This window comes from Mchenga conophoros, linkage group LG19 (assembly GCF_057382185.1).
Source record: "Mchenga conophoros isolate Kocher_MC1m ecotype Shallow Benthic linkage group LG19, M_conophoros_male_GT1.1, whole genome shotgun sequence".
NCBI lineage: Eukaryota > Metazoa > Chordata > Actinopteri > Cichliformes > Cichlidae > Mchenga > Mchenga conophoros.
In genome coordinates this window covers 1941966-1968031 of record NC_140544.1, presented here as the reverse complement: position 1 = coordinate 1968031, position 26066 = coordinate 1941966, and the positions used below count along the sequence as shown (strand labels likewise).

The 26066-nt window shown below is 40.3% G+C and overlaps 1 protein-coding gene and 1 long non-coding RNA gene across 3 annotated transcripts in view; both read right to left on the bottom strand.

Annotated features, from left to right (window-relative positions):
- Nucleotides 1–26066, bottom strand: part of LOC146551443 (transcription regulator protein BACH2-like) — a 70909-nt gene that overhangs the window by 7172 nt on the left and 37671 nt on the right. For both annotated transcript variants that reach the window (XM_085258398.1, XM_085258400.1), the window contains exon 3: nt 1177–2556. In XM_085258398.1, coding sequence (XP_085114524.1) covers nt 1177–2556 — 1380 coding nt within the window. The remainder of the gene's footprint in view (nt 1–1176; nt 2557–26066) is intronic.
- Nucleotides 9426–11940, bottom strand: LOC146551444 (uncharacterized). The gene is made up of 4 exons (XR_014890071.1): nt 11863–11940; nt 10299–10386; nt 9940–10000; nt 9426–9660 (listed from the first exon to the last, which is right to left on the bottom strand). It is a non-coding gene; the product is annotated as an uncharacterized LOC146551444 (long non-coding RNA).

The following is a 26066-nucleotide window of genomic DNA, read 5'->3' as shown; positions in this document are numbered from 1 at the left end:
ATTGACAGCATGTGTATGTTGACCACTTCTTTTTTCTCTTAGCTTTACATTGCATCAGAACAGTCCACTACAACAGCACAAACTGTTCTCTTCAAACAAGCAATGCTCAGCACAACAATGCCAACATTCAAGTATGGTATCATTTATTGCGCTGACAATGGGAAAAGGCACTTATTTGCTCACAACCTGTCACAAAAATATACCATTTGCACCCATTTCTTTTGTTGAACTTAGGAAAAATATGAAAGATATCCCATTTTGACAGCTATAAAATTAAATTTTTGATCCAACAAGGTGATTCGAGCTATTATATTTTATATCGGCATGGGGTGCTATGTTTAACCTGGACAAACTGGACACAGTTTGAACTGAGGAGAAAAGAAGAAGTGACAGGCTCAAAAACAGCAAATGAATACTATCTGAAAGTCACTTTCTTTGAAAAAGACCTAACACAGGACGTCAGAGATGCATGTGGTCCTTCAGCTGATTCACAAACTGTTCGTAAATGGTCTCAGTGGAAGGGTGGCTGGAGAGAAGCCATTCCTCAGTAAAGGCTATAGGGAGCAACGACCTAGGTATGCCACACTATACAAGAACTGGACTGAACATCAGTGCCGATGGGTCTTATACAGTGGTCAGGTTTTGATCCACACGGCAATATCATCTGGAAAGAGTCTGTTTAGCAAAAGCTTCATTTGTCAGTATGAAACCATCCCAAACACACTAACAATGTAGTAAAAGCACAACTGGCTAGAAAAACACACAGTCGGCCCATCAGTCACGGACTGGCCTCCAACATTTGCTCAGTACTGTATATATTCATAACCTGCATAACTGGAGCTTGGGTCAGCAGATGGGAGATGTGGGCAGCACATCCATGGACATCCTGCCTGCACTCTCTTCTTTGCCTTTTTGTGCAGTTTGGTATTTAAATTCATCAAACTTCACTATCTCTACTTCTGCTCTTGACATCGTCAGTTTTACACCTGCCTCCCTCTCAACATGTATTCTGTCTCGCTTCTACTGACTTTCATTCCTCTTCTTTTCTGCTGCAAACCAAATATATACAGTTCTGCTTTTATGCATTTCTCATGCCAGAAAGACAGTTCCCAGACGACCTCAATGCCAACACACTGACATTTTAGCCAATGGAGTATAATAAAGAGCCATACTAACCTCAGGTCCAGAGATTCGAGAGGTGCCACTTTCACTGTCTCCCTCTGAGAAAGAGCCTGATTCATCACTGGAGTTCCCACCACTAGCACTGAATGTCTTTTCAGATTTAATCTTTGTGTAGTCTTGAGTGAGGACTACTTCATTGTGGGGATTCCTGTGCTCCACCATCCCAGCCAGGCAGTGAGGAAGTCCAGAAATTGAGCCTGACTGTGACGATGAGGAAAAGTCAAACTGGGACGAAGTAGAAGATGAGCTACCAATGGTTGCATCCTCTGGGTAAGAGTATGAGGCACGGGGGCTGGAAATCTGGTTGCATGATGTAGAAGTAGTAGGAGAGTCCACTGATGTTTTCGTTGAAACGGGGCAGCTGGTAATAAGGAATGACTGACTAGAGGGAAGGGATTCCTCCTGCATCAAGGTTGAGATGGCCTCATCAACATATGTATGGGACAGCATATGTTGCTTGATAGGCACAGAAGAGAAAATGACACTGCGTCTGTCCAGCTTCCCTTCATGCTTAGACACCGAATTTTCAAGGTTTCTACTTATACCAGTAAGTGCTGCTGGTATCACATTGGCAATGCCAGTGTTGAGGTCAACTTCATCCAGAGATTCCCTCTTGGTTTGTGGTCTCTGTATGACCAGTTCTTTGTAATGGTTGAGAGACAGTTGGTTGCTTAGTAGCTGCTGAATGGTGGTGCTTGGCATGCTGCTGAGACCACCTCTCTGGAGGTATGAATGCAAACAGGAAGAGTATGATACTTGGCTGGAAGATTGCACATCTTCTACTGGAACCTCTTCTACCTCTAACTCCATCTCCAATACCTCCTCAGTACACAAGTCTGAGTTGCTGTCATTCCTTTCATCTCCTTCTTCCTCAAATAAACAGGGTTCTTCTTTGATCCTGGAGGGAGTAAGACGTGTTTGCGGAACAGCGCTACTGTCGGTGAAGTGTGAGCTCAGAGGGCTAATTGAGGTATGGTTAACCAAAATGATGTCATTACTAATATGATGGTTCTCTACATTGTGCTTGTTGTCACAAACTGCATCCTGATATTTCTTATATTTTGGACACTGCGGCAGGTCAGCAAGAACATGACTGTCCTGCTGCCTTATTTCTGCAGAATCATAACAGGATATTTCCTCAGAAAAGATTGGATTCTCTGTTGTGATATGATCATCGTATTCCACCGTGCCATTATGGTTAGGTTGGCTGTCATTCTTAAGCTGGGCTTGAAGGAACCGGAAGCAAGAGTCCTCCAAATTATGGATACCTAGGACGTCCGCGCACACAATTACTTCATGGATGTTTTCCTGACTTAAAACCAGCTTGGCGGTGTAGGCAAACTGAAGCAGTGGAGCGAAACCTTTGGCTGTCACCTGTGGAACAGAATTGAGGAGTCAAATTAAAGAATGAAAAACATCTACAGTGGGGCAAAAAAGTATTTAGTCAGCCACCGATTGTGCAAGTTCCCCCACCTAAAATGATGACAGAGGTCAGTAATTTGCACCAGAGGTACACTTCAACTGTGAGAGACAGAATGTGAAAAAAAAAATCCATGAATCCACATGGTAGGATTTGTAAAGAATTTATTCGTAAATCAGGGTGGAAAATAAGTATTTGGTCAATAACAAAAATACAACTCAATACTTTGTAACATAACCTTTGTTGGCAATAACAGAGGTCAAACGTTTACTATAGGTCTTTACCAGGTTTGCACACACAGTAGCTGGTATTTTGGCCCATTCCTCCATGCAGATCTTCTCGAGAGCAGTGATGTTTTGGGGCTGTCGTCGAGCAACACGGACTTTCAACTCCCGCCACAGATTTTCTATGGGGTTGAGGTCTGGAGACTGGCTAGGCCACTCCAGGACTTTCAAATGCTTCTTACGGAGCCACTCCTTTGTTGCCCGGGCGGTGTGTTTTGGATCATTGTCATGTTGGAAGACCCAGCCTCGTTTCATCTTCAAAGTTCTCACTGATGGAAGGAGGTTTTGGCTCAAAATCTCACGATACATGGCCCCATTCATTCTGTCCTTAACACGGATCAGTCGTCCTGTCCCCTTGGCAGAAAAACAGCCCCATAGCATGATGTTTCCACCCCCATGCTTCACAGTAGGTATGGTGTTCTTGGGATGCAACTCAGTATTCTTCTTCCTCCAAACACAACGAGTTGAGTTTATACCAAAAAGTTCTACTTTGGTTTCATCTGACCACATGACATTCTCCCAATCCTCTGCTGTATCATCCATGTGCTCTCTGGCAAACTTCAGACGGGCCTGGACGTGCACTGGCTTCAGCAGCGGAACACGTCTGGCACTGCGGGATTTGATTCCCTGCCGTTGTAGTGTGTTACTGATGGTGACCTTTGTTACTTTGGTCCCAGCTCTCTGCAGGTCATTCACCAGGTCCCCCCGTGTGGTTCTGGGATCTTTGCTCACCGTTCTCATGATCATTTTGACCCCACGGGATGAGATCTTGCGTGGAGCCCCAGATGGAGGGAGATTATCAGTGGTCTTGTATGTCTTCCATTTTCTGATGATTGCTCCTACAGTTGATTTTTTCACACCAAGCTGCTTGCCTATTGTAGATTCACTCTTCCCAGTCTGGTGCAGGTCTACAATACTTTTCCTGGTGTCCTTCGAAAGCTCTTTGGTCTTGGCCATGGCGGAGTTTGGAGTCTGACTGTTTGAGGCTGTGGACAGGTGCCATTCATACAGGTAACGAGTGGGGGACAGAAAAGCGTCTTACAGAAGACGTTACAGGTCTGTGAGAGCCAGAGATTTCCCATGTTTGAGGTGACCAAATACTTATTTTCCACCCTGATTTACGAATAAATTCTTTACAAATCCTACCGTGTGAATTCATGGATTTTTTTTTCACATTCTGTCTCTCACAGTTGAAGTGTACCTCTGGTGCAAATTACTGACCTCTGTCATCATTTTAAGTGGGGGAACTTGCACAATCGGTGGCTGACTAAATACTTTTTTGCCCCACTGTATTTAAAAATTAGATCATATTATATCGATGCAAATTTCTTTTGGAAGACCAGATCACAGCTAACAGCAAAAGCTGAGCTAGCAAACCTCAACACCTCCCCTAAATATGGACTGAAGTCAAATCTTCAGTATCACTACACTAATCACTGTCACTCCCTCCCTCAGTTACTTGCCATATACAAGCAGTGACCTTACATCAGGACAAGCAAGCCAAACACTGCTCGTCAAGTGAAATCCTAAAATTTAACATCAATTATAACCAAATCAGAAGTGAAGCACCATTTTTTTTCAATTACTGTGGCCACAGTTAGCTTTTGTCTTTGGAAGCACATTTAAGTGTGTTTGACTTGAATCTACTGGAAACTCTTGCATTTATTGTTTTTATAGGTGTGTCCATGCCCCGTTTACCATCTTAATATTTTTTGATTTTCCTATAGATATAGACAGTTAACACACAATGCTCAACTCTTTTAAGTCAGCTCTGTTATCTTCTGCTTCTAAATTCAGGTAAAATAGAGGTTATTGTACTTGGCCCTAAAAAATATGTTTATACACCACTTTGCATTTAATCGTTACTTATTATTAATATCTGTCTCTCTTCCACAGCATGCTTGTTCTGTCTTCCTCACTTCACCCCAAATCGGTCATGGCAGATGGCCGCCACTCTCTGAGCCTTGTTCTGCCAAAGTTTTCTTCCTGTTAAAAGGGAGTTTTTTTCTTCCCACTGTCCCCAAGCACTTGCTCACAGGGAGTTATCTGATTGTTGGGGTTTTTCTGTCTTCTCTGTATCATCGCAGCGCCTTGAAGCAACTGTGATTTGGTTCTATATAAATAAAACTGAATTACATTTTTGTTATCAATATTTTAATATACAGTGAAAAAATTCCCAGCACTTCACTTGTACCACGTTTTGTCATATTACAGCCTTATTCCAAAGTACACTACATTGCCAAAGGTATTCATGTTTGCAGACAAGCTAGTTCCTGGTGACCATACAGGAGCAGTAATGATAGCCAGAGGCCTCAGGAAAGCACTTGCATGACTGTGTGGGGTCATCTAATGTGTGTCACTACGGTATAACGTCAGGTAAGGCCTATAAAACAACTGGAGCACTGTTATTACTTTCCGGATGCACTGCATAGTACTTATTTCAGTTGAAATGTGGCCTGTTTTTTGAGTAAATCTGTGTTTTTAGAGATATGTAGAAAAGTAATCACACACCACAGTACACAAGTGTACTATATTACACATCTCCAACTACTGCATAAGCTTTGCTGAAAATACCAAGTGCTATAATTTAAGGGCACTTACAAACTCTTTGCTATAGGACAAACACTGGCATAAGAATCACAGAGTACAGGGGGACACTAACAGCACTATGTAAATAAAACATTTTTCCAAAGAAAAAATAAATTTTCCAAAATGATGTAACAACTGTAACGACGGAGTGCAGATCATCATCCTATTATATCCACTAATTTCAGACAACTTTTAACATCACATTTGACTAGAATACTATAGGAGTTCATGGTCAGCTCAGTTACTTCAACGTGTCCAAGTCGTGTGGCTGAAAAACAATGAGGTATAATGCTTGTAGCTGTGAGAGACCAAGAACAGTGTATTATGTGTACACACGGGCTGATATAATATTTAGTAGCTTTAAACTTATAATACATAATAAATCTATTAATTTAGTCACAGAGTGCTTATGAAACTGGAAGAGATCAATTACAACACTCTTCCTCATAGTAAAAGAAGAAAAAGGAGATGGCACATAACAGTTGGGGGTTAGATATTGTGAGCTGATAATTGTGCCCCATAAGTGACCAATCAACCACTGTCATGGTTATTTTTTCACATTTCTGATTTACTCATTCTTGTCTGGATCCCAGGCAGCACGGTGGCACGGTGGTCAGCACTGTTGCCGCACAGCAAGAAGGTCCTGAGTTCAATTCCACCATCAGGCCGGGGTCTTTCTGTGTGGAGTTTGCATGTTCTCCCCGTGTTTGCGTGGGTTCCCTCCGGGTACTCCGGCTTCATCCCAAAGACATGCACTTTGTGGGGATAGGTTAATTGGATAATCCAAATTGTCACTAGGTGTGAATGAATGTGAGTGTGAATGGTTGTCTGTCCCTGTGTGTTGGCCCTGTGACAGACTGGCGACCTGTCCAGGGTGTACCCCGCCTCTCGCCCTACAGACAGCTGGGATAGGCTCCAGCGCCCCCCGCGACCCTGAAAAGGATAAGCGGTAGCGAATGGATGGATTGTCTGGATCCCTTCACTTCTTACCGTTATTCATCCTTCAACTCTTTTGCATTAGGTTTACTTTAGAGTGGAGTTGTTAAGTGTGAATGTGATGGACAGGGTTTTTGACACAGTTACAAAATGTATACGTTTACTCTATGTGGGTGTGTGTATGTGCTTGTTCAGTAACATGTATGTATAATGGTATGCATATAACATAAGTCTATTGTGAGCTAGCATCGTCTACAGCTCTCTATTGTTGAGATAGGTGGGAAAGTGTATTACCTGTCATCACATCTTCAGAGAAGGTAAAAGGTCTTAACATCCAGCCTTTTAGGTTAAAATACAGAGTGCTAAAACAGAGTTTATCTATACATGCTCTTGCTAATAATAAATCATCTTTATTCTTAGTTAACAATATAATGAAAGTAGAAGTCTGATTAATATTTTGAACGAGAAATGCATTTTAAATAATGACAGCGTCTGTTTTAATGCTTTAAGGGATTTTGTGTGCACCGACATGACCTTGGCAGATTAGTATCGTGATCAATATACTCAATACTTGTACATGAATAGTAAAAAGAAGAATTATTCTTATGGACAATGTCAGTACTGCAGACATCCACGGCACTCTACACTGTCACACTGTTGTGTCTTGTGTAAATGTTTTCAGGTTCTCAGAACATCGCACTTCTCTTTTTCTCATGCCCATTTATACCAGTTGTTGTCACTCTTACAAATAGAAGTTGTCATGAAATTCTCTGTTAATAAAGTCTGCAATGCGATCAGCTGTGGCCAAGGCATAGTGACAAATGAATGTCCTTCACCTGAGAAATAAAAGGCTATACAACATTCTACAGTAAAATTCTGAGCACCTGAATCTAAATGTGAGCATAAACCACAAAACTTCCATCACAAAGTGGAGGGCCTTTTTTGTTTCAGCTTTTTGTGCACTTGGCAGTTTACTAGGGTATGACATGGGGTGTGAAATGTTAATGGCTTGTCAATGACATAACCGTTCCAAGATTTGAGAGTAGGAGATGGTGCAACAGCTTAAACTTATGATTTCTTTGTGGAGGGAACAGTTTGTTTCAAATTTTGTTACTTCAATGCTGATGTGGAGGTTTGTCTGAGTGTTGGTGACCTTGTGCTGTGTCCACTGAGGTTGAGGAAACGTGGTTAGGAGACAGGAGGTAACTTTTAGGGCTATTTAACCTTATCCCTTAGTGACTCAATGGAGGAAACGTCTGGAGGAAAAGTTGCTTAAAAAGTGTTGCCAATGCTTATCTACACTGAAAGCAAGTCAAGCCCCCTCAACCCCCTCATTGAGATCATTAACAAGACTGGCTATGGATATTGTCTATGGAATAGTGCAATCATTAGCCACCTCCTCTACATTGATGGCACCAAGCTGTATGCCAGGAGTGACCAAGATATCAATTTACTGATGCATACCACTAGAATCTACAGCAATGAGCTGGGATAATAAAGTGTCCAAAGGAGGAAACAGAAGCCACTGACATCAAGACACAGAAGCTCCTCACCATGCATGGAGGGTTTCACCCCAAGTCCAGCACCCTGAGACTATACGCTAAGCAGAAGGAAGGAGGCTTAAAACTAGTGAATGTCACAACCACTATCCAGGATTAAACAACAAAGATCCATGAGGGAGAGTACCTGAGCTTGAAGGTTAAAGACCGACCGACTACAGGGCAAGGGGGGAATTATATACACGCATTCACGCACACACATATATATAAATCAACTCCACACTATGTGCCTATATTTTAATTAAACAACAAACAAACAAAAAAAACAATACAATGACAAAGTTCAGGCATGCTCATGGGTGTTGGTTGCCACAACAACAAAGAGACAACTGCAAATACTGATTGGTTTTGTTGTATACATGCTGTATTTCCTTACCAAAGCATTTCAGTACAGTACAACATTCATGTTGTATTACATGCCTCAGTGCAACATGGAGGCATGTAAGGCAGATTGCAATCACATAACTATATTCATCATTATGACAGATCTGGGGCATTACAGTGCTAGCCAGTGGTTCCCTAATGAGCATAGGAGTGGCAGTAACTAGGAGACTACTTCCATTAATACTCTTGCCTTATGTGCCAAAAAATAGCTCAATTTCTGCCAACCCTACTGTTCCATCCATTCTCCCTACCCCTCTTGAGCAAGAAAGGTTATGTTTTCTCCATGTTTTTTATCTGGTATACTCTTGAACATCAACCGGCATAGACGCGCAGCTCCACCGTCTCCTTTTCATGCTTTGTTTCTCCAAAACATGAAATGGTAATCCATTCCTGCATGCAGAAATTGCATTACCAGCAGAGGGAGATAATGTATTTAAAGCCCCGAAGTCAGTAGTGAGCAAAAAACATAGCAAGTACATTTGAGGGTCCTTAATCGTCAGAATCGATTAATCTAGGCAGCTAATATGTGTGTGCATGTAAATGTGTTGATAATGTCTGTGATTATTTTCCTGTTGGCCACCTCCATCTGTTGTTACTGCAGATTACTGCAACTTCTACTTATGTGTATATTTTATGTTTTAGAAAGGCAAAGTGGGAAATGGACACGGTGGACCATAATAGCGTCCACTGTTTGTAACAGAAGCAGGAATTTCTCTGTCCATCTACTGTTAAATTTTACATTTTACAGGATTCAGGATGTGTTAAAACCCAAATTGCTGTGTATCAAGTGTATCCCCACATGCTTGCTATTAAAAGCCATTTTAGTCTTATAATTGTTTTCTCACAAACACATCTATGTTTATGTTGTCTATTAACTTGCAGTTGTTTACAAAAATCAATTCATTATAAAAATCTCAAATAACTATGAGAAAAACTGAATGTTCACCTGCGCATGTTCTTTTCCCACTGTTATTCTTGTATATGTACTGCTGTGTGCTGTGGTGCATGGGGAAGCTGTACTCTCTCAGAGATAACAGTACATTAAAAAAAAGAGTGACCTGAAACCAAAAGGAGAAAAATCATTCTTTATTTTAAAACAAGATTAATATAATCATCGATTAAAACAACAACAAATACAGCAAATCATATTCAAGTAATAAATATTTTTTCTTACAAACAAAGCCCAAAATACTGGCAAATATAGTGTTCGCTTCATAAGCTTGAAACACTCAGGGATATGAGTCTTATGGTCAGGGTGCTGCCTTAGTGCAAAGTTTTCAGGCTGAATTATCCTGAGATGCCTGAGCTGGCAGAGTTAAGAGAGAGAAAGAAAATGTTAGACATACCAGTGTAGACCTGGATGGGTAAATGCATCAGGAGATAAGGTGTGATTTCTAACAACCAATTTGAATGATGTAAATGAATTAGTTGTTGATGGTAAACAGTGTGCCATCAGTTACTATGAATTTGTGTGCTCAATATACACTAAAAAAAGAGTGTGTGGTAACATACGTAATACAGCTGTATAAAACTGCTTTATTAGATGATTCTTCTTTTCAGAGCTGGTGTCATATTTTAAACTTACCTTGTCGTTTTAGTCTCATTCTGAGTCCTCCGCCTTCCCTCTGTTTCTGTCATCAGCTGAGCTGTAACGTCACACAGATGCTAACAGTCAACTGTATACAAAACTTCTCAAAAATACTGTTTTTTTTATTTAAAGCCATATATCAGAAAAATAGCTATCAGTTTCCCTGATTGTTGTGCAGTTATCATACCAGTTTGTACATAGCAGAGGATAAATGACTTTAAACAGACCAGACAGCTTAATTCCTCAATGCTATATTTAGCTAATATTTCACTTGGTCAACACAGCAAAAAATCACAACTGAAAGCTTTTCTTTCTGATTTCATAACATTTAAAAAACCCGAGCTCAAACTTCTTACCTTCTAAAAGTGCATCTGAAACTTCGGTGCTGGCACAGCTGTTACTAACTTCCAGGAACTATTTGCGAGGCTCCATGATCCACCATTGCTGTAAAAAATGGTCCATTGGAATGAATGGAGATGACAAGACTGTAGTTTCAACAGCTTTGCTATGTATGGCTTTCTGCATTTGAACTGAAACAATGCTGCCCCTTAATCGCCTGGCTGGTGTTTCAGTGCCTGTAACTTCTTATAACTAAAGTACCTGGACCTTTCACCCAGGAACATAAGAAAATGTTTTTTCAGATTGCTGGGTAGCTATTTTGACATATTTGACTTTTTTTTTAAAAAAAAATAAGACAGAAAGAAAAAGAAAAGAGAGAAAGAAGGAAGCTGTGTACTTTAAAGTAAGCAAACAGATTTTACTTATCTACCTGTATGTTTATGTTTAGTCCTGTTAAGCCACATCTGTAAGCTGTCACTTCTATTTGTTTTTAACTCACTCAGATCTTTATTGCTTTATAATGAGTCTTTTGACAATATTTTAACCGACCAGTTAATAAAACATTATTAACCAGTTATTAAGTTATTTCTTTCAATACTTTTCCAAATAATTTTGGAATGAGAAAAAGATAGAGAGGGAGATAACTAAGTTCTCAAAAGGCAGATGCCATGTAAAGGTAAATGCACTGGTCCTTGAATAGCACTTTTTTTTTTTACTGTACTTGAGCACTTAAATCACTACATACAACACAGCTCATTCACCCATTCTTACAAGCACTTGTATGTATGCAGGCAGCACAATGGCACAGTGGTTAGCACTGTTGCCTCACAGACAAAGACATGCACTTTGTGGGGATGGGTTAATTGAAAAGTCTAAATTGCCCATAGGAGTGAATGTGAGTGCGAATGGTTGTCTGTCCCTGTGTGTTGGCCCTGCGACAGACTGGCGACCTGTCCAGGGTGTACCCCGCCTCCCGCCCTATGACAGCTGGGATAGGCTCCAGCATCCCCCTGCGACCCTGAAAAGGATAAGCGGAAGCAAATGGATGGATGGATGATAGATGCATCAGAGAGCCACTTGGGATTCAGTATCTTGTCAAATTAAACTTGAATGCAACAAACCTTCTGATTAGTAGATAATCTACTTCCTGAGCTACAACCACCCCTATGTACTATAATACTGCTGTAATACAACATTACTTTTTAGTACATTTAAATTTGCTATATTTGTCCTTCAAAACATTTTAAAATGAAGAAAGAATCTACTGCTGGCATAAGACCCGTTCATTGCTGCCCTTAAAACCACACTGTGGTTAAATGACAAATTACCGAATGATGCGAGTTACTTTTAAAATGACAACGCACTTCCTGTATCTCAAGATTTAATTCTGTTAACAAACAAACCACAAGAGAAAACTTCTGAAATAAAAATGTTACCTGCCAAATTACTTTTAATGAGTCATACAAACAAAGCAGAACAACAAATAAAAGCATTTAAACCAAGACTATCCTAAATTTAGAGTCTCAGTGAGCATGCAAAGTTCTGTTGGTCAAAGATGTTTGGACATTTGTAGACACCTACCTCTCCTTTTTGCTGCGGTCTTGGCCAACACCGTATTACACACTCAATACCATTTTTAATACTGCAGAGAAAATTCTGACCCCATCCTGCAAAACCACAAGTGACAGTGAAGAAGTCACATTAAGTTTACTTCTTACTTCTTCTTCTTTAATTAATTTTCCCAATTATTTAAATAAATATTTAAGATTAAGTTCACAAATTATTGTGATAATTATTATTTAGATAAATATAATTATTTACATAATTCCTTTAGAACTTAACAAAGGGTAAAACTGTAAAATTCCTTTAAATTTTAATAATTAAATGCATCTGTCTGGAGCAGTGCTATGCATTTCTGATCTGTCAGGAAGCGTGGGATGAGGCAAATACAGCACTCAGAACCCAGCAGACTAAAGTGAAAACTAACCTTTAATAAAGTTGTATACAGATGTCAATGATACAGTAAAACACAGGTTCGCAGAGGGAAAAAAATCCAGCAAACACTAAATTTCTCCAGACTACAGGGATTATATGACAGAAGGTTCACAAACAATCTGAAAAAAAAAATCCAAAGAAAATAGGTTCTAAATACACACAAGGGAATTAAGGTAAGTAGAGATGGGAAATAAAGTACAGCTAAAACTAATTAACACAGTGATACAAATGGAAGAAAACTGAATGCAACATACAACAACAGACAGTTGACTAACAAAATAAAATAGGAAGGGAGAAACAATCATTTCAAACAGGGAGGAACGGACTACAGATTGAATAATAATAAGGGCTGCACATATGCATTTCGGAATAAAAACACTGTGGTATAATAGCTAGCTAATGCTACTGAATTTAGGTTAGAAATACTTGCCTTGCAGATGCACTACGTTCCGTGGTGCCCACTGCTGACTGTGAATGGTCCTTTTTTCTCACTCTAAACTCACTATTGTTACTTTTATAAAAACATTTTTAAAATGTTCCCCCGTTCATGCTGCTTATCTGAAAAAACGCTATAAGATGACACTAAATTATATTGTATTTTTAATAATGCGAGCCTGTAATTTTGCAGGCATCTTATATGTATTGCTCAAACTCAATAAACTTGCAGATTCATTAAGAATAATATAGAATATGCATGCTATTGCAATAGTATTAGAAAGGCAATGCATTTCTATTATTATTACTTAATAGAAAATAATATAATAATACTATATTATTTTAAGATAGGCAAGTAAAATTAAATACACCATTTGTGATATTACCATACCTTTTAACAGTTTACTAATTCTTGCAGATATTATGTCCTAATGATCGTAGTGTATGTATATATGTATGTTTGTATATTCCCCATCTCCTTTTAGACTAGTTGACCAAGCTTGATGAAACTTTGCTTAAACAATGCCTAAAGCAATGTGAATGCCAACATCTATATGACGTATATAAGTATTTCATACACATCACAAAAATATATTTGACAGCTCAACTGAGCACCAAATGGAATACCATAGTATAAAGAGGAACGTCAGAATACAGAATGAAATTTCAGATTGGAGTAGTGCCCCAATAATATGTATCATAGCATCATACTATAATGATTTATATGCAAGTTCTTTAAACTTAAGATGAAGAAAAACTACAATATCTACAGTTACGCCATTATAAATAAGGATAAGTTGAGTTCATGGAGTTTTGTGATTTCTTTGTGTTGTAATTGTAACCCAGTGAGTTTACACGACTCAGTAATGCACTACAACATTGTTATTGTTAATTGTGATTCATCATTACTCTGTTAATCACTGAGTTGAGCTAAAGTAAATCAATAATAAAATATAAATAATATAAATATAAAAATAAAACTCCAGAGAGTATATTTGACACCCCTACTGGTTAGGAAGGAACAAGCCCCGCCTTCCCCTGCTCTGTACGGTAGTGATGGGATTTCTGGCTCTTTTTAGAGAACCGGCTCTTTCGGCTCGGCTCACTAAAAAGAGTTTTGTTGTGTTTTGTTGCTTTAATTAATTAATTTTCAACAACAATATAAAATTATGCACAAAAGGAATTAGTAATGTAAAAAAACGTGGTTTTCTTTATGTATTGTTGAGCTAGTTAATAGGTATGCCCTCATTGTCATCTGTTGTGATTTTATTTTGAAAGGATGCTTCCTGTTATGCTGCGGAGTATACACGAGAGTTCAATAAACAAAGTCACCTTTTGGTGTGAATGTTCCGGTAAAAGCCGATGCCCCACGTGTGATTATTCCTCCGTCTAGACAATAAGTATCTTTAATATTCATGCAGATTCTGCTGGAAGACCCGTCTCTGCTAACAGGTTATGGGCCCAGGAAAATATTGAAGCTACGCCAGGGGAAAGTTTACCACCAGAAAAGTCGCAAGGTACAGCGTGTTCGGTGAGGACTAGCATGCTAAGTTAGCACCATGAGTAAGCGTGCAGGTGAACCCAGTGGCCGATGGGTAAGGTTGGTTTTTGACGGAGACGAGAAGAATTATGAACTGTGGGAGACAAGTTTTTTGGGACATCTTAGATTACAAGGTCTGAAAGACACAATATTTAAAAGTGATGACGAAGATGAGGACGACGAAGATAAGAATGCCCAGGCCTATGCAGAGAGAAAGAAGCTGCCGATGATGGACGCGAGGCACTGAAAATTTTACGAGACTATTATGCGAGAAAAGGTAAACCAAGAATTATCAGCCTTTATCAGCCTTTATCAGAGAAGTCAGAGAACTGACTTCTCTGAAGAAAGCAAGCAGTGAAAGTGTCACCGAGTACATCATACGCGCAGAGACATTTATTACAGCCCTGAGAAATGCTGGAGAGACACTTAGTGATGGTCTGCTTGTAGCGATGGTGTTAAAATGTTTACCAGAAGCATTTAAACCTTTTTCTCTTCACATTACGCAAAGTGAATCAGAAATCAAGTTTGCGGAATTTAAAACAAAACTCCGCAGCTAACAACAAGAACAAGAGGATAACATCATGAAGGCGAGAGTGCAACCCAACGCGAGACCCGCAGCAGCTGCTAGTGATCACAGGAGAGACATGTCAGACATAGTCTGTTTTAAGTGTGGCCAGCGGGGACACAAGGCCAGAGCATGCCGCTACAAACAGTGGTGCGGTCACTGTAGAAGCAACACCCATCGAGAGTCAACTTGCAGGAGACGACAACGGAATGATGAAGCGCGCACAGCCTTGGAGGAGGGCGGCAACGCAGAGAGCGACGACGCCTATGTCTTCCGGATGAGCGATGACTACGCAGTATGAGGTGCCGTAAGGGACATTATTACTGAAACACTCTCACACACACTACTGAAATTTTAGCTCTCACACACACTACTGAAACGCTCTCACACACACTACTGAAACGCTCTCACACACACAACTGAAACGCTCTCACACACACTACTGAAACGCTCTCACACACACTACTGAAACGCTCTCACACACACTACTGAAACGCTCTCACACACACAACTGAAACGCTCTCACACACACTACTGAAACGCTCTCACACACACAACTGAAACGCTCTCACACACACAACTGAAACGCTCTCACACACACTACTGAAACGCTCTCACACACACAACTGAAACGCTCTCACACACACTACTGAAACGCTCTCACACACACTACTGAAATTTTAGCTCTCACACACACTACTGAAATTTTAGCTCTCACGCACACTACTGAAACGCTCTCACACACACTACTGAAATGCTCTCACACACACTACTGAAACGCTCTCATACACACTACTGAAACGCTCTCACACACACTACTGAAATGCTCTCACACACTACTGAAACGCTCTCACACACACCACTGAAATTTTAGCTCTCACGCACACTACTGAAACGCTCTCACACACACAACTGAAACGCTCTCACACACACTACTGAAACGCTCTCACACACACTACTGAAACGCTCTCACACACACTACTGAAACGCTCTCACACACACTACTGAAACGCTCTCACACACACTACTGAAATTTTAGCTCTCACGCACACTACTGAAACGCTCTCACACACACAACTGAAACGCTCTCACACACACTACTGAAACGCTCTCACACACACTACTGAAACGCTCTCACACACCTAACTGAAACGCTCTCACACACACTACTGAAACGCTCTCACACACACTACTGAAACGCTCTCACACACACCACTGAAACCAGAGGCATTTCTGCTGAACAGGAAGTTGTTTCCTGACAAGGAAACTGATGGAAAAAGTGGTATATTTCAAAACACTACAAGGATTTCTACTCAGCAACCTGCTAGTACAGCAGTCCCCAACCTTTTTTGCGCCACGTAAACGATATAAAAATAAAAAAACGATAAATACCATGAAAACCATAAATAGAAATGTGTTCGAATTTTTGTGGAGGAATAAAACCCATTAAATAGAAAGATCTCAGCTTGTGAAGGGATACAATAAAGGTGGTATCAAAACTCCAGAATTGGAATTTATGGTTGGCACCCTTAGAATTAAATGGTTAAAATCTTGTCTGTCACAGCCAGACTCTACTTAGCTCCACATCCCATGATTCTTGTTTAATAAAATAGTATACAGGATTAGACTTTATTTTGAAATGTGATTTTGCGGCAAATAAAATCCCCATAAAGATATCAAACTTTCCAAAACAGACGTTGCATTTTTGGGAAAATGAGATTTTCAACTTCTCCCCATAATTCAACCTTATGGAATAATAGGGTAATAACACTTAATCAAAAATCAATTTTCAAGAGTGACTGGTTTGAACAAAAATATTATATTCATAACAGATTTGTTGGATGATAACGGTGTCATTCTAAGTTACACAGACTTTTCAGAAAAATATTGTCTAAACTGTTCTCAAAGAGAATATAACAAATTTTGTGAACTGGTCCCACTGCCTCTGCTTCATTTGATTAAAATTTTTATGATATACAATAATTTCTCATCAGTGCTCCCAAATTTATTGCTAGGGCAATGTCAGCTGTTTGATAAAAATGCAATAAGAAATTTGTTAGTAGTTTCTTCAAAGACAAAATATTTCATAGTTACAACAGAATGGTTACATGGCATGGTTCTAATTTAGTTATTTCATATACACTGGATAAAGCATACTAAAAATTTATGAAATAGCCTATTCTACCTAAAGTTAAAGAAACACACTTTAAACAAAACTAATACTGTGGCAGAATTTCTAAAAAAAAAGAGATTTGGCTTTGAGGTGGATCAGTGTTCTTTTTGAACTGATGAAAATGAAACCCTAGAACATCTTTTTTTTTTCCTATGCCCTATCACACAATGTATTTGGTGCAACTTAAAAAATTGGATTTCCCTAAATATTAATGATGTGCCACTGTTTGAATTACATCATAATTTTTTTTTATATGGATCATCTAGCATTGGATGTCTCAGACATTATTAACATCATCATACTTTTGAGTAAATATCATATCCATTGTGCTAAATGGAGGAACGCTAAGCCTTCTCTCCCTGGTTTTATTGATGATTTTAAGATATTTTTCTTTGCTAAAAAAGACAAAAAGCACATATGCCAAAAAAATAACCAGGATAATGCACGTCTCCCGCTATTCTAAACTTTGACTTATGCTGAGGCTAATATATTGTTAAGTAATGCAGCTGTCTCACTAAGGTCCAGAATCGATTTGTTCCACGATTCGATTCAATTCAATTCGATTTGATTATGGGGAATTTTGACAGTCAGAAATATTATAATTCAGATCAGTACATTTACATATTTTTGTATTTAAAAAAAGGAAGCTGACACACGCAAGACTTTATCAAAGGTGTGAGCATCATAGCAGATGCCTTTGTGTCAAAGTAGCTGAAGATAAAACAGAAAAACATGAAGGTGGTTTTCCTGGCCTGGGATTTTATAAAAAATATTCTGCAGTACATCAAAAACGAAAGAAAACCATTAATCAACATATGAACGTTACCTCTGACGTTACAGCGGTTTTATTAGGTTTTCTTTTCGGAAGTATGTAAAATGAAAAAAAAAAAAAAACAGCGGCCGACTGCGCTGTAAACAACAGTAGACTTGTGCATAACAAGCAAGCGAATAATACAGAAAACAGATTTTTAGACGGGAAACTGTTCTTGAAGTACAGAAAGAGAGAAAGAGAGAGAGAGAGGGCTGTGCATGACGTGCGATTTTATCGTGGTGGAAGCAAAACAGTGAGGGAATTCATGACGATGTTTATGTGAAGCGCAGTTTGGATCTTCTTCTGCTGCTGGTTCAGTCAATATTGTTTGGAGAGAGATAAAACTAACAGCTTTAGAATCGGCGCAAAAACGGCGTGAAAACAAAGCGCGGACCCGCCGACAGATCAGAGTCAGCGAGCTGTCGGCTTTCAGCCCCGACCGTGTCCGTGCTGTCGGGTGAGAAAGGCGACATCTCACTGATTCTGATCCGCGGGTCCGCGCTGTGTGTTTACGTCTTTGTGCAGAAGCCGTGTACCTGCTCTCATTTACTGTCTTAGCTGTTTGGTGGTTGTTGAAATTTTGTGAGGTTTCACCAGAGATTCTGGCATTTCGGGTAAAATAAATTTATATTAAAAAATCGATTCAAGATTTTAATGAATCGATTTCACGTTATCCAAGCCAGAATCGATTTTAATCAATAAATCGATTATAAAAACCCACCCCTAACTAACAGGTTGCTGAGTAGACATCTGTGTAGTGGTTTGTTTGAAATCTAACACTTTTTCTTTCAGTTTCCTTGTCAAGAATTAACTTCCTGTTTAACTGAAATGCCTTCCTGTTCAACTGAAATGCCTTCCTGTTCAACTGAAATGACTTGGTTTTTCAGTAGTGTGTGTGAGAGCTAAAATTTCAGTAGTGTGTGTGAGAGCGTTTCAGTTGTGTGTGTGAGAGCGTTTCAGTTGTGTGTGTGAGAGCGTTTCAGTTGTGTGTGTGAGAGCGTTTCAGTAGTGTGTGTGAGAGCGTTTCAGTAGTGTGTGTGAGAGCTAAAATTTCAGTAGTGTGTGTGAGAGCGTTTCAGTAGTGTGTGTGAGAGCGTTTCAGTAGTGTGTGTGAGAGCTAAAATTTCAGTAGTGTGTGTGAGAGCTAAAATTTCAGTAGTGTGTGTGAGAGCGTTTCAGTTGTGTGTGTGAGAGCGTTTCAGTAGTGTGTGTGAGAGCGTTTCAGTAGTGTGTGTGAGAGCGTTTCAGTAGTGTGTGTGAGAGCTAAAATTTCAGTAGTGTGTGTGAGAGCGTTTCAGTAGTGTGTGTGAGAGCGTTTCAGTAGTGTGTGTGAGAGCTAAAATTTCAGTAGTGTGTGTGAGAGCGTTTCAGTAGTGTGTGTGAGAGCGTTTCAGTAGTGTGTGTGAGAGCGTTTCAGTTGTGTGTGTGAGAGCGTTTCAGTAGTGTGTGTGAGAGCGTTTCAGTAGTGTGTGTGAGAGCGTTTCAGTAGTGTGTGTGAGAGCGTTTCAGTTGTGTGTGTGAGAGCGTTTCAGTAGTGTGTGTGAGAGCTAAAATTTCAGTAGTGTGTGTGAGAGCGTTTCAGTAGTGTGTGTGAGAGCGTTTCAGTAGTGTGTGTGAGAGCGTTTCAGTAGTGTGTGTGAGAGCTAAAATTTCAGTAGTGTGTGTGAGAGCGTTTCAGTAGTGTGTGTGAGAGCGTTTCAGTTGTGTGTGTGAGAGCTAAAATTTCAGTAGTGTGTGTGAGAGCTAAAATTTCAGTAGTGTGTGTGAGAGCGTTTCAGTAGTGTGTGTGAGAGCGTTTCAGTAGTGTGTGTGAGAGCGTTTCAGTAGTGTGTGTGAGAGCGTTTCAGTAGTGTGTGTGAGAGCGTTTCAGTAGTGTGTGTGAGAGCTAAAATTTCAGTAGTGTGTGTGTGAGAGCTAAAATTTCAGTAGTGTGTGTGAGAGCGTTTCAGTAGTGTGTGTGAGAGCGTTTCAGTTGTGTGTGTGAGAGCGTTTCAGTAGTGTGTGTGAGAGCGTTTCAGTAGTGTGTGTGAGAGCGTTTCAGTTGTGTGTGTGAGAACGTTTCAGTAGTGTGTGTGAGAGCGTTTCAGTAGTGTGTGTGAGAGCTAAAATTTCAGTAGTGTGTGTGAGAGCTAAAATTTCAGTAGTGTGTGTGAGAGCTAAAATTTCAGTAGTGTGTGTGAGAGCGTTTCAGTTGTGTGTGTGAGAGCGTTTCAGTAGTGTGTGTGAGAGCGTTTCAGTAGTGTGTGTGTGAGAGCGTTTCAGTAGTGTGTGTGTGAGAGCGTTTCAGTAGTGTGTGTGAGAGCTAAAATTTCAGTAGTGTGTGTGAGAGCGTTTCAGTAGTGTGTGTGAGAGCGTTTCAGTAGTGTGTGTGAGAGCGTTTCAGTAGTGTGTGTGAGAGCGTTTCAGTAGTGTGTGTGAGAGCGTTTCAGTAGTGTGTGTGAGAGCTAAAATTTCAGTAGTGTGTGTGAGAGCGTTTCAGTAGTGTGTGTGAGAGCGTTTCAGTAGTGTGTGTGAGAGCGTTTCAGTAGTGTGTGTGAGAGCATTTCAGTAGTGTGTGTGAGAGCGTTTCAGTAGTGTGTGTGAGAGCGTTTCAGTAGTGTGTGTGAGAGCGTTTCAGTTGTGTGTGTGAGAGCGTTTCAGTAGTGTGTGTGAGAGCGTTTCAGTAGTGTGTGTGAGAGCTAAAATTTCAGTAGTGTGTGTGAGAGCGTTTCAGTAGTGTGTGTGAGAGCGTTTCAGTAGTGTGTGTGAGAGCTAAAATTTCAGTAGTGTGTGTGAGAGCGTTTCAGTAGTGTGTGTGAGAGCGTTTCAGTAGTGTGTGTGAGAGCTAAAATTTCAGTAGTGTGTGTGAGAGCTAAAATTTCAGTAGTGTGTGTGAGAGCGTTTCAGTAGTGTGTGTGAGAGCGTTTCAGTAGTGTGTGTGAGAGCGTTTCAGTAGTGTGTGTGAGAGCGTTTCAGTAGTGTGTGTGAGAGCTAAAATTTCAGTAGTGTGTGTGAGAGCTAAAATTTCAGTAGTGTGTGTGAGAGCGTTTCAGTAGTGTGTGTGAGAGCGTTTCAGTAGTGTGTGTGAGAGCGTTTCAGTAGTGTGTGTGAGAGCGTTTCAGTAGTGTGTGTGAGAGCGTTTCAGTAGTGTGTGTGAGAGCTAAAATTTCAGTAGTGTGTGTGAGAGCTAAAATTTCAGTAGTGTGTGTGAGAGCGTTTCAGTAGTGTGTGTGAGAGCGTTTCAGTTGTGTGTGTGAGAGCGTTTCAGTAGTGTGTGTGAGAGCGTTTCAGTAGTGTGTGTGAGAGCGTTTCAGTTGTGTGTGTGAGAACGTTTCAGTAGTGTGTGTGAGAGCGTTTCAGTAGTGTGTGTGAGAGCTAAAATTTCAGTAGTGTGTGTGAGAGCGTTTCAGTAGTGTGTGTGAGAGCGTTTCAGTAGTGTGTGTGAGAGCTAAAATTTCAGTAGTGTGTGTGAGAGCTAAAATTTCAGTAGTGTGTGTGAGAGCGTTTCAGTAGTGTGTGTGAGAGCGTTTCAGTTGTGTGTGTGTGAGAGCGTTTCAGTTGTGTGTGTGTGAGAGCGTTTCAGTTGTGTGTGTGAGAGCGTTTCAGTTGTGTGTGTGAGAGCGTTTCAGTTGTGTGTGTGTGAGAGCGTTTCAGTAGTGTGTGTGAGAGCGTTTCAGTAGTGTGTGTGAGAGCTAAAATTTCAGTAGTGTGTGTGAGAGCGTTTCAGTAGTGTGTGTGAGAGCGTTTCAGTAGTGTGTGTGAGAGCGTTTCAGTAGTGTGTGTGAGAGCGTTTCAGTTGTGTGTGTGAGAGCTAAAATTTCAGTAGTGTGTGTGAGAGCGTTTCAGTAGTGTGTGTGAGAGCTAAAATTTCAGTAGTGTGTGTGAGAGCGTTTCAGTAGTGTGTGTGAGAGCGTTTCAGTAGTGTGTGTGAGAGCTAAAATTTCAGTAGTGTGTGTGAGAGCGTTTCAGTAGTGTGTGTGAGAGCTAAAATTTCAGTAGTGTGTGTGAGAGCGTTTCAGTAGTGTGTGTGAGAGCTAAAATTTCAGTAGTGTGTGTGAGAGCGTTTCAGTTGTGTGTGTGAGAGCGTTTCAGTTGTGTGTGTGAGAGCGTTTCAGTAGTGTGTGTGAGAGCGTTTCAGTTGTGTGTGTGAGAGCGTTTCAGTTGTGTGTGTGAGAGCGTTTCAGTAGTGTGTGTGAGAGCTAAAATTTCAGTAGTGTGTGTGAGAGCGTTTCAGTAGTGTGTGTGAGAGCGTTTCAGTTGTGTGTGTGAGAGCTAAAATTTCAGTAGTGTGTGTGAGAGCGTTTCAGTTGTGTGTGTGAGAGCGTTTCAGTTGTGTGTGTGAGAGCGTTTCAGTTGTGTGTGTGAGAGCGTTTCAGTAATAATGTCCCTTACGGCACCTCATAACGCGGAACCTCAACAGCGACAGGACATCAGGACCAAAGGCCTGATGGTGGATACTGGCGCAACATCACACATCCTGAATGATAAAACAGCGTTCAAGAAATTTAATGACGACTTCCAGCCGGGAACACACTGTGTGGAATTAGCTGATGGCACCAGGTGTAAAGGAGTGGCTGAAGGCAGAGGAGATGCAGAGGTGTGCTTGATTGACAGCAGAGGGAGACAGTGTAAAACAACACTGAAAGACGCCCTATGCATTCCCTCATTTCCACAGAATATCTTCTCTGTGAGAGCGGCCACCACGAACGGAGCTACTATCTATCATCTTTAAGAAAGGAAGGAACGTCCTTCAACACAGAGACGGTACAAAGTTCTACATCCATGAGCACAACAGACTTTATTACCTTGAAACTGTAAGTGAGTATGATGATAAGTGTAATAATTGTTTTGATGTGCAGACATGGCACGAAATTTTGGGACATTGCAATCATAGAGACATTCTGAAGTTACAAAATGTGGTTGAAGGTATGAAAATCAAGGGGAAAACAGACAACCAAAGTTTGAACTGTGAGGTGTGTATCCAGGGAAAATTTGTCCAGACTAGGAATAGAAACCCTGAGAGAAGAGCTGAGAAACCTCTCGAGCTGGTACATACGGATCTAGCAGGGCCGATAGATCCAGAATCACGAGATGGACACAGATATGCATTATTGTTTACCGATGACTTTTCCGGTGCAGTATTTGTATATTTTCTCAAAAACAAAAGTGAAAAAATGCAGCAACTGAAATCTTTTTGGCCGATACAGCCCCACACGGGAAGGTAAAGTGTATCAGGTCAGACAACGGCACAGAGTTCATGGCAAAGAGTTACCAGGTATTGTTAAACAAACATGGAATAAGACATGAAACTTCAGCCCCATATTCCCCTCACCAGAATGGTACAGCAGAACGTGGCTGGAGAACACTTTTTGATATGCGAAGGTGCATGCTTATTGAGAGTGCCATACCAAAGGAATTATGGACGTATGCAGTTCAAACAGCAGCTATTGTGAGAAACAGGTGCTTTAACAACCGGACAGGGCAGACACCTTACTTTTTGCTGACTGGGCGGAAGCCCAATCTATCCAGAATGCGAAAGTTTGGGAGTGAGTGTTATGCTTACAAGCAAGACAAGGGTAAGCTGGATTCTAAGTGTACAAAAGGGACTTTTGTAGGCTACGACAAAAACAGTCCAGCATACAAGGTTTATTTCCCAGACAGCGCTAAAGTGCAAAAGTTTAGGCTGGTTAAGTTTTTAACCAAACACAATGAGGAAAAGCAAACACAAACTGATATAACATCTGAGGATGAGGACATACAGGTGAGGGAGAGACCAAACGTGAACAGGGAAAGCCCCAGTACCAGTTCACAGGAACCAGGTACTGACAACCAACCAGAAGTGAACAGTCAGATGCCACTTAGTGATGAGACTGAAAACTCCAGAAGGTATCCTTCTAGAACAAGAAAGAAACCAGATTATCTAAATGAATATGAGTCAGGAGAAGACATTGATGATCAAGTGCTGACTAACATAGACTACTGTTACAGACTGATAAGTAACTCACCCGTGACATTCAGTGAAGCTGTAAAGTCACCCAACTCTAGAGAGTGGAAAGCAGCTATGGATGAGGAAATGCAATCCTTAAAAGAGAACAACACCTTTACCCTAACAAGCTTACCTGAGGGAAAGAAAGCAGTGGGGGGTAGATGGGTATATGTGAAGAAAAACAGTGGTGATGGATCAAAAAAATATAAAGCACGGTACATAGCTAAAGGTTACACCCAGTGTTTTGGGATAGACTATGATGAAACTTTTTCTCCGACTGCTAACCTGACAAGCATAAGAGTATTGATGCAGTGTGCAATACAAGAAAACCTGATTTTGCATCAGATGGATGTAAAAACTGCATACTTGCATGCACCAATAGACTTTGAAGTTTATATTGAGCAGCCAGAAGGCTATGAAGTAAAAGGAAAAACAGATGAGAAACTGGTCTACAAGCTGGAAAAGTCACTTTATGGGCTTAAACAGTCAGGCCGAAACTGGAACAGGACATTACATGACTATTTGATAGAGAACGGCTTCATGCAGAGTCCTGTAGATCATTGTGTTTACACAAGGAAAACAGGAAAAGACAAAGTGATCATGATTATATGGGTTGATGATATTATTATTGCAGCCAGTGATGAAAGGGTTTTGAAAACTGTGAAGGGAATGCTAACTGCAAGGTTCAAAATGAAACATATGGAGAAACTCAAACATTTTCTTGGTATTGATTTTGAGCAAATCAAAGATTGTGTAAAAATGTCACAAGAGAGATATGCAGAAAACATACTGGAAAGATTTCAAATGCAAGACTGTAAACCAAGATCAACTCCTTGTGAACAAAAGTTGAACTACAATGATGATGCTGAGAAAATGAACAATGTCAGAATGTACAGAGAGGCAGTAGGTAGCCTTATTTACTTGACCTCTTGCACACGACCAGATTTGAGTTTTGTTGTAAGTAAGCTGTCACAGCACTTCAAAGAACCAGCTGTGGAACATTGGACTACTGTGAAACATGTTCTAAGGTATTTGAAACAATCAAAAGACATGGGCATGTCATAGCCGTGTCTTATGGGAGTGGCTACATGCTTATCTAAATTCTCACTCTCACCTAGACTCTTGGTCCACTTTACCTTATTCCCTTTGGAGCTTAGCTGTCTGTGACAAAAAAACAATATTACAAATGGGGATTAAGAATAACCCAATCATTTATAATACAATAAGGGTCTGGGGGGAAATGCGTAAAATGTTGGGTAGAGAAGATTGCACTTCATTCTTGACTCCTTTACTGAGAAACAAAGATTTTGTTCCAGGAATGTCTCGTAGTATGTTCGATAAGTGGCACAAAAAGGGATTAAGGGTAATTGGCAATTTGTATCAAAACAACACACTGATGAACTTTGAGCAATTGCAGTCAAATTTTAATATTCCTAGAGACCATTTTTTTGGCTTTCTCCAGGTTCGTAACTTCGTTCATTCTAGAATTCCACAGTCTTCAGAAATAGTTATATATGATGATATTGAGACATTTCTTATTAAGTGAAAAGACAGAACTCATTTTATCTCAGCTTTTCATTCTCTCCTATATACTCTTAGTAGCAACACACTGAGCGCTATTTATAAATGGGAGAGAGATCTTAATAATCAATATACCGAAGAGGAGTGGAAAGGAGCCATTAACATGAGTAGTTCCACTTTTACTTGCAACCGCTTGCGAGAAACCCAATACAAAATCATACATCGCCTTTATACAGGTACTGCACTGCAGTGGTTTGTATCATATCTATCTAATAGACTCCAATTTGTGCATGTAAATGGAGAGTCCTCTTCACACACTGAGGTTAATTATGGAGTTCCACAGGGTTCAGTGCTAGGACCAATTCTGTTTACATTCTACATGCTTCCCTTAGGCAGCATCATTAGAAGACATAGCATACATTTTCACTGCTATGCTGATGACACCCAGCTCTATCTGTCCATGAAGCCAGATAACACACACCAATGAGTTAAACTGCAGGAATGTCTTAAAGACATAAAGACCTGGATGGCCACTAACTTTCTGCTTCTTAATTCCGATAAAACTGAGGTTATTGTACTCGGCCCTGAAAAGCTTAGAAATATGGTATCTAACCAGATTCTTACTCTGGATGGCATTACCTGGGCCTCCAGTAATGCTGTGAGGAACCTTGGAGTCATTTTTGACCAGGACATGTCCTTCAACGCACATATTAAACAAATATGTAAGACTGCTTTCTTCCATTCGCGCAACATCTCTAAAATTAGAAATATCCTGTCTCA